The 12,176-nt window shown below is 45.3% G+C and overlaps 1 protein-coding gene across 1 annotated transcript in view; it reads left to right on the top strand.

Moving 5' to 3' along the window:
- The window catches only part of LOC307168209 (mitogen-activated protein kinase-binding protein 1-like), a 49,776-nt gene that overhangs the window by 14,978 nt on the left and 22,622 nt on the right, over window positions 1-12,176 (top strand). The window contains exons 9-18 of the mRNA XM_079887902.1: window positions 1,781-1,970; window positions 2,671-2,793; window positions 2,865-3,019; window positions 4,521-4,612; window positions 4,704-4,829; window positions 5,033-5,103; window positions 6,526-6,647; window positions 6,731-6,806; window positions 7,081-7,192; window positions 7,264-7,327. Coding sequence (XP_079744028.1) covers window positions 1,781-1,970; window positions 2,671-2,793; window positions 2,865-3,019; window positions 4,521-4,612; window positions 4,704-4,829; window positions 5,033-5,103; window positions 6,526-6,647; window positions 6,731-6,806; window positions 7,081-7,192; window positions 7,264-7,327 — 1,131 coding nt within the window. The remainder of the gene's footprint in view (window positions 1-1,780; window positions 1,971-2,670; window positions 2,794-2,864; window positions 3,020-4,520; window positions 4,613-4,703; window positions 4,830-5,032; window positions 5,104-6,525; window positions 6,648-6,730; window positions 6,807-7,080; window positions 7,193-7,263; window positions 7,328-12,176) is intronic.

Genomic DNA, 12,176 nt, shown 5'->3' on the forward strand with positions numbered 1-12,176 from the left:
ATTTTGTTTCTATTATTCTATTTTCCACAATGTCAAAGCAATGCAGCTTAACCCAAAACACAAGCTCAGGCACTTCGGTCCACACACACTCCGCTGTTCTGCGCTCTAGCCAGAGAACACTCCCGTTGCTGGAACACTTAGGCGTCGGTTCTATTTCTAGCATGCACGCGTTTTCAGCGTGTCTCACGCAGGCAGTGTGCAAACTCCAACCTGTTAACATGGGAGCCGAAATAAATACGGACACGCTACGCAGCCAGTGTGTCGCCAGCCTTATTCAAGCGCGAATGAGAACCGTTTCGCGGGGGATCCCAGGTGTGTGCAAAAAAAAACAACGAATATTCGAATGTCAAATTTTCAAATCGAATACCAACCCACCGAACGAATATTCGATTATTCGAATATTCGGGTCCAGCCCTACTATCAACCCACCCATCAACCAACCAACCCACCCACCCACTCATCAACCAACCAACCAACCCACCCACCCATCAACCCACACATCAACCGACCAACCCACTCATCAACCAACCAACCAATCACCCTCCCATCAACCCACCCATCAACCAACCAACCCACTCATCAACCCACCCACCAACCAACCAACCCACCCACCCATCCATCCATCAACCTATCCATCAACCAACCAACCCACCCACCCACCCATCCATCCATCAACCTATCCATCAACCAACCAACCAACCAACCAACCCACCCATCAACCAACCAACCAACCCACCCATCAACCAACCAACCCACCCATCAACCAACCAACCCACCCATCAACCAACCAACCCACTCATCAATCAACCCCCCCACCCATCCATCAACCCACCCACCCATCCATCAACCCACCCACCCATACATCAACCTATCAACCAACCAACCCACCCACCCACTCATCAACCAACCAACCAACCCACCCCTCAACCAACCCACCCATCAACCAACCAACCCACTCATCAACCCACCCACCAACCAACCAACCCATCCATCAACCTACCAACCCACTCATCACCCACCCACCAACCAACCAACCCACCCATCCACCCATCAACCTATCAACCCACCCATCAACCAATCAACCCACCCATCAACCAACCAACCAATCACCCACCCATCAACCAACCCACCCACCCATCAACCGACCCACCCACCCATCAACCGACCAACCACCCATCAACCCACTCATCAACCAACCCACCCACCCATCCATCAACCCACCCATCGACCGACCAACCCACTCATCAACCAACCAACCACCCACCCATCAACCCACCCATCAACCAACCCACTCATCAACCCACCCACCAACCAACCCACCCACCTACCCATCCATCAACCTATCCATCAACTAACCAACCCACCCATCAACCAACCCACTCACCCACCCATCAACCAACCCACTCACCCACCCATCAACCAACCCACTCACCCACCCATCAACCAACCCACTCACCCATCAACCAACCCACTCATCAACCCACCAACCAACCAACCAATCCATCCACCCATCCATCCACCCATCCATCCATCCATCCATCAACCCATCCATCAACCCATCCATCAACCTATCTATCCATCAACCAACCAACCAACCAACCAACCCACCAACCCACCCAGCCACCCATCAACCAAACAACCCACCCACCCATCAACCAACCCACCCACCCACCCACCCATCAACCAACCCACCCACCCACCCATCCATCAGCCCATCCATCAATCCACCCATCAATACATCTGAACCTGAGACGTATCTGATCTGATCTCTGTTCTTTAGTCACCTGTTCAGCAGAAAGCCAGATGCCCGTTACCCAGACTTGGTGGCGGTGACCTTTGACCCTGTGAACCGCTGGCTGTCCTGTGTGTATAATGATCACAGTTTATACGTGTGGGACACGCGAGATCTGCAGAAGGTGCGCAAAGTTCACTCGGCGCTGTATCACTCGGCCTGCGTTTGGGATCTGCAGGTGAGTAGTAGAAGTAGTAGCAGTGGTAGCAGTGCTTTTTAGATGAAGCACAACCGTGACCATCAACCTTGCCAACAGCCGTTACTGCACAGCTACACTGGTGCTCAAAGCTTGGGAGTGTTTCAGAGCAGTTTTACAGAGATAACAGGAAAATAATGCAACAAAGTTTGTTTCCAGGAGAAAATAGCGTCACAGTCCAGCTTCAGTAAGATCAGTGATGTTTCACTTTTGCTGTAAAAAAGTTATTAATTTAGTTCATTTATATTTTTATATATATAGAGCCGCTCTGGAGTAAACAGTGATGTCATCGTCCAGCTCAGTTCAGTTCTCATATAATGGAGTCAGTGCGGGAGATCAATAATATTGTTGAATATTAAAATTGAATGTCCCCAACTAAGCAAGCCAAAAGCCAATGGCAACAAAGGTGAAAAAAGGCGACAGTGAAGGAACCAAAACTCCTTCAGGGCAGAATGGGATGTGAATGTATTGTAAATGTGACTGAAGACTGGAGTAATGATGCTGAACATTCAGCTTTGATCACAGGAATAAATGACACTTTACTATATTCACATAGAGAACAGCTGATTTACATTATAATAATATTTTACTCTTTTTACTGTACTTTTGTTGAGCAGAAGAGACTGAATGTAATGTGGTTTCTGTAACGGTCATCTGCTGTCCGAACTGAACTGTGTTCCAGATGTTCCCCACAGACGGCTCACAGATGTTCGGTTCCTCTGAGCCGTTCCTCACCTGTTCCTCTGATAACACTGTCCGTATCTGGAGCTCAGACGCCGTTCACAGCGCTAACCTGCTGAGCAATGTGAGTCTCTAAACACGAGTGTCGTGATGTAGGTTTGACCACGAGTGATGAACTGACTCGAACTCTCTCAGGATCTTCTTCACGTCCTCTACATGAACGACGACACCGCCGTCCTGCTGGAAGCGGAGGGAACTGCGATCACTGAGGGCTCGCGCGGCATCAGAAGCATCTGCGTCAGTCCTGACGGGAGACACCTGGCGTCCGGAGACAGAAACGGCACACTGAGGTACGGGTGATCATGTGACTGTTATTATGACGGAAAATTATGTCAGTGTGCAAAAAAACGTAATTATAAAACTTTATTTATATATGTGTATATATACTGTGTGTGTGTGTATATATATATGTTTTTATCATTTAATTAATTTATTAAATTATTTAATTAATTAATTTATACATGTAATTGCTTATTTGATTATTTTATCATTTATTAAATAATGCATTAATCATCATTTATTTAAGCATTAATTTTTAATATATTATTGAATTATTTATTAAATAAAAATATTTATTTAATTGATTAAATAATTGATTAAATAATGAATTATTAATGCAATTATTGTTTAATAATTTATGTATTTGTTTATACAACTATGCATTTGTTTGTTTAACCATTTGTTCAATATTTTGTTTAATTACTGATTTATTATTTAACTTATTTATGAATTTGTTTAATTGGTATTTATAATTTAATTATCGATTTAAACATTGCAATTATTATCATAATCAATTATTAATTTTGTTTGGTCTAATTACTGATTATTAAATTAGCATTTCATACATTTCTTTAAATTATTAAATTAAAGGGGGGGTGAAATGCTCATTTTCACTCAATCTCCTGTTAATCTTGAGTACCTATAGAGTAATATTGCATCCTTCATATCTCCAAAAAGTATTTTGTTTTATTACATTTTTAACATAAAGATAGGCTGTACCGAGTCTTTCCGGAAAAAACCGAGCGGCTGGGGGCGGGCCGTGTGGGCGAAGCTTAGCTGTGCTAACGCGCTGAGCTAGTGACAACACACAGAGACATTTGTTCAACAAACAGTTTTACTCACCGTCCGGTTCCAACGCACGACCGCGAACCTTTATCATTGTGACTGCTCGATCCTTAAGCATTAGACGATTTGCATGATTTGCACGATCTGCAAATCCGTGGATCTGGGCTTTGTTTATAAAACAATCATCGTCGAAATGCAGGGAACAAAAGTCTTACACAACTCCGTTTATGCTCAGGAAAACAAACTCCATCCACTGGTGCCTTAACGCTGGGTTCTTTGGGAATCTGTGCAGGGTTGTCTTGCCCTGGCAACCAAAAACACACTTCTTTGGTGACATTGACTTCCCAAAAGCCGGGCAGGGCGCTTTGATGGCGAACTGCTTTCACTCTCTTGCTCTGGTCTACGAGTGCGCGCGCGGCCGCGATCTTACCGGAGAAGTGCCCTTAGGACCCATATAAGGAAATTCCGCCCTATCTTACGTAAGACAGAGCCATACTCGAAAAAAACTTTCCGAAACTTGTGACAAACCGGAAGGAGTATTTTTGGAACAAAAATACTCCTTCAAACGTACAACTTAGTTTTTGAAACTTTGTCCATGTTTAGCATGGGAGTCCAACTCTTTACCAGTGTAAAAAACTCAGTATGCATGAAATAGCATTTCACCCCCCCTTTAATAATCACTTATTTAATTATTTAAGATTAATTATGATGCTGTGGTTGCTGCAGGATCCATGACCTGAGGTGTATGAAGGAGATATTGAAAGCTGAAGCACATGACTCCGAGATCTTGTGTCTGGAATACTCCCGTCCTCACACAGGTGTGTGTCCCATCCATCCATAGCATCGTTCCCAGACCCCAGTGTTTCCCCTGCTGACCTGAGTGTGTGTGTGTGTGTGTGTGTTGGACAGGCATGAATCTGCTGGCCACAGCGAGTCGAGACCGGCTGATCCACGTGCTGGATGTTGAGGAAGACTACGGTCTGCTTCAGACTCTAGATGAGCACTCGTCCTCCATCACGTCTGTCCGCTTCGCCGGTGAGAGTCCGGTTATTATTCACATTACAGAATATATATGCAAAGCAAACATCCAATCATCTTTGAGTCGCTAGTAGCCGGTGTGAAACATGATCTGAATTCAGAGTAACTTAGAATTAAGATGAAATGTTTTGAGTTTCCAGTGCTTGAGCTGTACAAACAGCAGTGTGTGTGTGTGTGTGTGTGTGCGTGTGCGTGTGCAGCCAGTGACGGGAAGTTGAGGATCATCAGCTGCGGAGCGGATAAGAGTCTGTACATCCGAACCGCACACAGGGTGAGTTATTGTGCGTTTCTGCACATTATTTCATGTAGAGTGTAATAAAGCTGTTTGTGAAAGTTTCACAGATCAGAGTTTTTGTCTCCTAAAAGAAAGAAGTGAATCTGAACTGAAACCAGTAATTCAGTTTCAATTCCTGATGAACCTGCGTAGGTTTGTAACTAATTTGCATAATGCTGGTTATGGCTCTGGTCTTGATTGGCTGAACAGCGTCTCTTAGCTCCGCCCTCAAACACTGAGACTGGAAGAGTTTGGTTTGTGTTGTTCATGTGGAGAAGACGCTGTTTTCTGAGATTGATACGGTAAAACCCACGCCATCGTTACTGTTCGTATCACTGTGATCAAGAGCTGAGATTCAGATATGATAATGAGCGTTTGCTTTCTGACCAATCAGAGCAGAGCAGCTCTCAGAGAGGCGGAGCTTAGAGAGACTGAATCCTTGATGGAAGCGTTTCAGACACTGAGAGAAGAGCTGATGAGGAGAGGAGAGATTATGAGGACATTAAAGTGTGTTTGACCTTGGATGCATGTGAACCTGTTGTAACGTTAGGAGCCTTTAAAGTCCGCGTGAACCGGAAGTTGCAAATGACTTTTCTCCAGTGTTGTGACGTATTTCCCAGTGAAAGGGAATATTGAACAGAGGGCAGGGTTTTACTCTAGCGCTCCTCCTCTCCATCTCTCACTCATAGCAGACTAGCGGTTTGAGGGGAGTGGTTAAGCGTTTCCCAAACCAAGCCGTCAAACCTACATCATCAGCCATTCCAGACCGGAAGTAACTTCAGACTTTGATTAAAGATTACGACGGCAACATTTTTTTTCTGTGTATTAACTTGCACGGATTAATTTTTCACCACAAGACTAGTAATATGCGAATAACGATCTGCTAGCTGCCCGCCCCATAAGCATGCCGTCAAAAAACGCGTCTCTGTAGAAACAATTGGTTTCACCACCACTCATAACCAAAATAAATAGTGTTCCAACCAATCACCGACAGGGGGAGGGTGTTGTGAGGTTTTGTGCTCTGCACGGCTGCCTATGAAGGCTGCACGCGAAAACCTCACAACACCCAACCCTGTCGGTGATTGGTTGGAACACTATTTATTTAGTTTTTTGATGGCCTGCTTATGGGGGGGGCAGCTAGCAGATCGTTAGGAAAGATTCAATGAATGTGATCATTTATGTCTGGGCCTGAAATCGCTGATACAACCTTTAAATAAACAACCATTGTTCACAGAGTATGAAATGAACTCCTGCGACCTGTTCGCCTTGAAAACGAGTGCATTGGTTGGACACCAGTTTACACGCGCCCGCAGGGTTTTTTATATTTTATTCCAGTTAACATTTATTTCAAGCAGTGAAATGTTTGTCTATGGTTTTGGTTTTAGTTTTAGTTGACTATAATAACCCTGATTTGTTTAGACCGTCAGAGGAACCGCATTCAAACGGACACATCATGTGGTTCGGAAAACGACTCCCACTCACATGGATATCGATCCCACATGCAAGTATGCAGCCGTCGGCTGTCAGGACCGCAGCGTCAGGTGAGCGGAGGAGCCAATCAGAGAAGAGTATGAGGTGCAGACACAGACCTGTGTTCATGTGTGTGTGTGTGTGTGTCCTCTAGAGTGATCAACATCAGCAGTGGTAAACAGAAGAGATCTTATAAAGGCTCGCAGACTGAAGACGGCGGTTTGCTGAAGGTCAGACCGTCTGATATTTACTACATATTCAACGTGTTAAAAGTTTTAAAAAGAGTTCCATACGTGTAATGGCGCAAATGCAGAACTGTTACGCAATCATAGCAGTCTTGAATGCAGCACGCCTGTCAAAACTCACTCACTCACTCACTCACTCACTCACTGTCAAAATGAATGAATATTAATATATATCAAATGAAATGCAGCACGCCTGTCCATAGACGGCCCTCAGAGAACATTATAGATCAAAAGCAGCTCATGGTGTGTGTGTTTGCAGGTTCAGATGGATCCGTCGGGTCAGTATTTGGCCACCAGCTGCTCCGATAAGAACATCAGCCTGTTGGACTTCCGGACCGGAGAGTGTGTGGCCACCGTGTTCGGACACTCAGGTGAGATTCGCAGACTCTCAGTGACTCTTCTGTGGGAAACTCTGGTGCTGATGTGCGGCTCTCTCTGACAGAGATCATCACGGCTCTGAGCTTCAGCAGCGACTGCAGGCGTCTGGTGTCCGCTTCAGGAGACAGGCGAGTCCTCCTCTTCTTCACGTGTGTGTGTGTGTGTGTGTGTGTGTGTGTGTCAAAATAAATCTAAAATAACACTGCACTTTATAAATAAAATATAGTTACAAAAGTTATTCAGTGAAGAACGAGTGAATTTTCTCTTTGTCTTCTGTTGTTTGATTAGAGTTATTAGCAGGAATATTAGTGTTATTGTAGAGCGGGAATATTAGCGTTATTATAGAGCGGGAATATTAGTGTTATTATAGAGACAGCAGGAATATTAGTGTTATTATAGAGAAGGAATATTAGTGTTATTATAGAGAAGGAATATTAGTGTTATTATAGAGACAGCAGGAATATTAGTGTTATTATAGAGAAGGAATATTAGTGTTATTATAGTGCGGGAATATTAGTGTTATTATAGAGTGGGAATATCAGAGTTATTATAGAGCAGGAATATTAGTGTTATACTACTACTACTATGGCCGTTCATGTCGAGTGCGACGAACTGCTTCCCGTTTTGAGCGTCTCTCTTCCAGAAATGACTTGTAGGACTCCTGAGAGTCCCTGCGGCCGTTGTTAATTGCTGCACGCCAGTTGGGTCTGTCATTTGCAAGTGCCTCCCAATTGTCCAGGTTGATGGAGAAGGCCTGAAGATCCCTCTTAATGACGTCTTTGAAACGTAGATGGGGGCGACCCTGTTTGCGGGGGGCATTTGCCAGCTCGCCATACAGCAAGATTTTTGGGAGGCGGGTGTCATTCATTCGATAAATATGTCCAGTCCAACGGAGGTGGCGTTCACGAAGGATGGTGTACAGGTCACTGGAACCAGTTCTTTCAAGTATGACAGAGTTTGGCACATGGTCCTTCCAGCATACACCCAGTATGGAGCGGAGGCAGCGAAAATGGAAGGCGTTGAGGCGATGTTCATGCCTCCTGTAAGTTGTCCATGTCTCACTTGCATATAGTAAGGTGCTAAGTACACATGCATGGTATACACGGACTTTGAGGAGCAATGAGAGGTTCTTGTTGTGCCAGACACGCTTGCTCAATTTTCCAAACACCGATGATGCCCTCCCAATGCGCATGTCAAGCTCTGCGTCAAGGTTATTGTTGTTTGATACTGTGGAACCCAGATAGGTGAATTTGTCTACCACAGATAGAAGTGTGTTGTTAATGTATACTGTAGGGTTCAGGGTTGCAGGTTGGGCAAGGATAACTGTCTTTCCAAGACTGATCTGCAAACCAAACTCTAGACATGCAGCGGCAAAAGATGAGCAGAGTAGTTGTAGATCTGCCTCTGAGTGGGCAACAAAGGCAGCATCATCAGCATAAAGCAGCTCACGTACCATAACATGGCGTACTTTGGTCTTCGCCCGCAGTCTGGCCAGATTGAACAGTTTTCCTGAGCTGCGGGTGTGTAGAAGGATACCCGAGTCATCAGGGAAGGCACGGCGTAGTAGGGCAGAGAAGAAAATTCCGAAAAGGGTAGGAGCAAGGACACATCCCTGCTTTACTCCACGCCTTATCCGGAACTCTTCAGAGCGAGTGCCTTCAAACTGTACGGTTGCCTTCATGCCCTCATGAAACTCAGTGATCACCTTCAATAACTTTGGAGGGCAGCCAAGTCTTTGTAGAATGAGGAAAAGTCCAGATCGACTAACGTAGTCAAAAGCCTTGGTCAGGTCTACAAACACCAAGAACAGAGGTTTATGCTGTTCAATACACTTTTCCTGTAGTTGACGAACACAGAACACCATGTCTGCTATGGAGCGGCCAGCACGAAACCCACACTGGCTTTCAGGGAGGATACGGTCAGCAAGGATTTGTAGACGTGGTAGAATAGTGCGAGCAAATATCTTGCCAGCAAGACTGAGCAAAGATATTCCTCTGAAGTTGTTACAGTCTGCACGGTCCCCCTTGTTCTTATAGATGGTAATGATGTTGGCATCTCTAAGGATATCTGGGAGATATCCACTCTTCCAGCACATCACAACCAGATGATGTAGGACAGAGGCAAGAACATCACCGCCTGCCTTATAAGCCTCAGGGGGGAGGCCGTCAGCTCCGGGAGACTTGTTATTTTTCAGTGCTTTAATTGCAGATTTGACTTCCTCAATGGTAATATCTGCATCCAGATCAGACATAGGGGGGAGCTCAGGAACAGCAGCAGTTATTGCCAGTGTGCTGGCTGTGACAGGCTGAGCATAAAGAAGGCTATAGTGCTCCGCCCATCTCGCCAATTGAGATTCCAAATCAGTCAGAAGTTCACCTGATAGGGAACAGAGTGGAGAGGATTTTTTAGGGACTGGGCCCAAGGCTTCTTTCAGACCTTCAAAGACTCCTCGAATGTTTCCAATGGATGCACTTGACTCAATACGGTCACACAGTGTGCTCCAGTAAGCCTGCATGGCTGTGCGAGTGACCCGCTGGACATTGCGGCATGCCTGCTTCAAAGCTGCCTTATTTGAGCGAGTGTTATGCTGCAGGTAGGATAGTCTGGCTGAACGTTTAGAGTCAATTGCAGGTAGGAGCAGGCTGACATGGGTTTTGAACCAGTCAGGCTGGGATCTGGATCGCTTTCCAAAGATGGAAAATGCAGCCTTTGTGGTAGCAGAGTGGAAGTGCTGCCAGGCAGCCGTGATGTCTGCATGAGGAGGTGAGGAGTAAAAGCTGGAAGCAAGTAGTTCCTGGAACGCATGCTGCGACGCAGGAACATAGGTTGCAGAAACATCCAGACGAGGAGTAGGCTTTGGCCTGGCGTAATGAAACTTGTTTGGGACCATCCTTAGTTTGCAACGTAGAAGGGCATGATCAGTGTCACAATCTGCTGAGTGTAGTGATCGGCAGTGTGTTACTTCCTTCAAATGTTCACGCTTCACCAGTACATGGTCAAGTTGGTGCCAGCGCTTAGAACGTGGATGACGCCAGGTGACCTTGGAGGAGCTTGAGCCCTGAAAGAATGAGGACACAGAGTTTGTGGGTGCTACAAAATTCCAGTAAGCGCTGACCGTTGTCATTCATGTTGCCATATCCATGGCTTCCCAGAATGTCAGGCCATGCACTAGAGTTAGCACCCACTCGGGCATTAAAGTCACCAAGGATCATCAAACGTTCGGTTGAGGAGGTCTTCTGAACAATGGCGCTAAGTTGATTGTAGAATGATTCCTTTACATCTTGATCAGAAGTCAGTGTAGGGGCGTAAGTGGCTATGATTGTAACTGGGCCACAGTTTGTGTGCAGACGCAGTGAGGAGAGGCGTGAGGAGATGGGCACAGGTTTTTCCACTGAGGAAAGTAGCTTGTTTTGGATTGCAAAGCCAACACCGTGCATTGGTCTGTCACCGTCTGGGTATCCATTCCAGAATAAAGTATAGTTTTTTTCCCGGACAGAGCCAACACCGTTCAGCCAGGTTTCACTCAGGGCAGCGATGGAGATGTTAAGTCGGAGTAGTTCTGCATCAATCAGGGCTGATTTACGAGGTGAAACGCAGTCCATGTCAGAACTAACACCAAGAGAATGCACATTCCAGCATGCGATGGAGGTGTATGCGACAGTTGCAGGATGACGACCAGGACGCGCCTGCCGTACACGCGAACCTTGCCGAGCAACGACAGCACTCTTAAGGACAGAGTGCTCCCGAGTTGCCAGTCGTGGGGGCTGAATGTTTGACGTCATAATGGAGAGATGAGATGCTCATAGTAGAGAGCGCCCGGGCAAAATTTAAGTGAAAGCATGGATGCCCAGGTCAAACTTCCACCTCTGGACTCAGTGCTACAGATTCCAACGGAACACAGGTGTGTGACGGTTGGTGTAGTTATGAGTTGCCCCGCAGTGACCAACTAACTAGGTCTATTGCCCCGTGACCATTGGCGAGGTGCTCTTCTGCTCACCGGGCGACTGAGACAGACCGACTCAGGTGCCGTGAAAGCAGACGCGCTCTGATACTCAGCATACCAGCCCCTGCTGCCGGGCTAGCAGGGTGGACTGGGTTTCGTCTGGTCTCTCGCCTTTGACCTGTCTGGCTTGCTTAAAGCTACCAGGGGTACAAGTCCCCCGCCAGCTTAGCTCTCAGGGTCATTGGGACTCACAAGCTGTTCCACCACGACAAGGTACCAGTCCATGGAACAGAGTGTTATAGATGTATGTATGTATTAGTGTTATAGAGTGGGAATATTAGTGTTATAGAGTGGGAATATTAGTGTTATAGAGTGGGAATATTAGTGTTATAGAGTGGGAATATTAGTGTTATAGAGTGGGAATATTAGTGTTATAGAGCGGGAATATTAGTGTTATAGTGTTATAGAGCGGGAATATTAGTGTTATAGAGTGGGAATATTAGTGTTATAGAGCGGGAATATTAGTGTTATAGAGCGGGAATATTAGTGTTATAGAGCGGGAATATTAGTGTTATAGAGTGGGAATATTAGTGTTATAGAGTGGGAATATTAGTGTTATAGAGCGGGAATATTAGTGTTATAGAGTGGGAATATTAGTGTTATAGAGTGGGAATATTAATGTTATAGAGTGGGAATATTAGTGTTATAGAGTGGGAATATTAGTGTTATAGAGTGGGAATATTAGTGTTATAGAGTGGGAATATTAGTGTTATAGAGCGGGAATATTAGTGTTATAGAGTGGGAATATTAGTGTTATAGTGTTATAGAGCGGGAATATTAGTGTTATAGAGTGGGAATATTAGTGTTATAGAGTGGGAATATTAGTGTTATAGAGCGGGAATATTAGTGTTATAGAGTGGGAATATTAGTGTTATAGAGTGGGAATATTAGTGTTATAGAGTGGGAATATTAGTGTTATAGAGCGGGAATATTAGTGTTATAGAGTGGGAATATTAGTGTTATAGAGCGGGAAT

The sequence above is a fragment of the Squalius cephalus genome, assembly GCF_949319135.1.
Source record: "Squalius cephalus genome assembly, chromosome: 12".
Taxonomy (NCBI): domain Eukaryota; kingdom Metazoa; phylum Chordata; class Actinopteri; order Cypriniformes; family Leuciscidae; genus Squalius; species Squalius cephalus.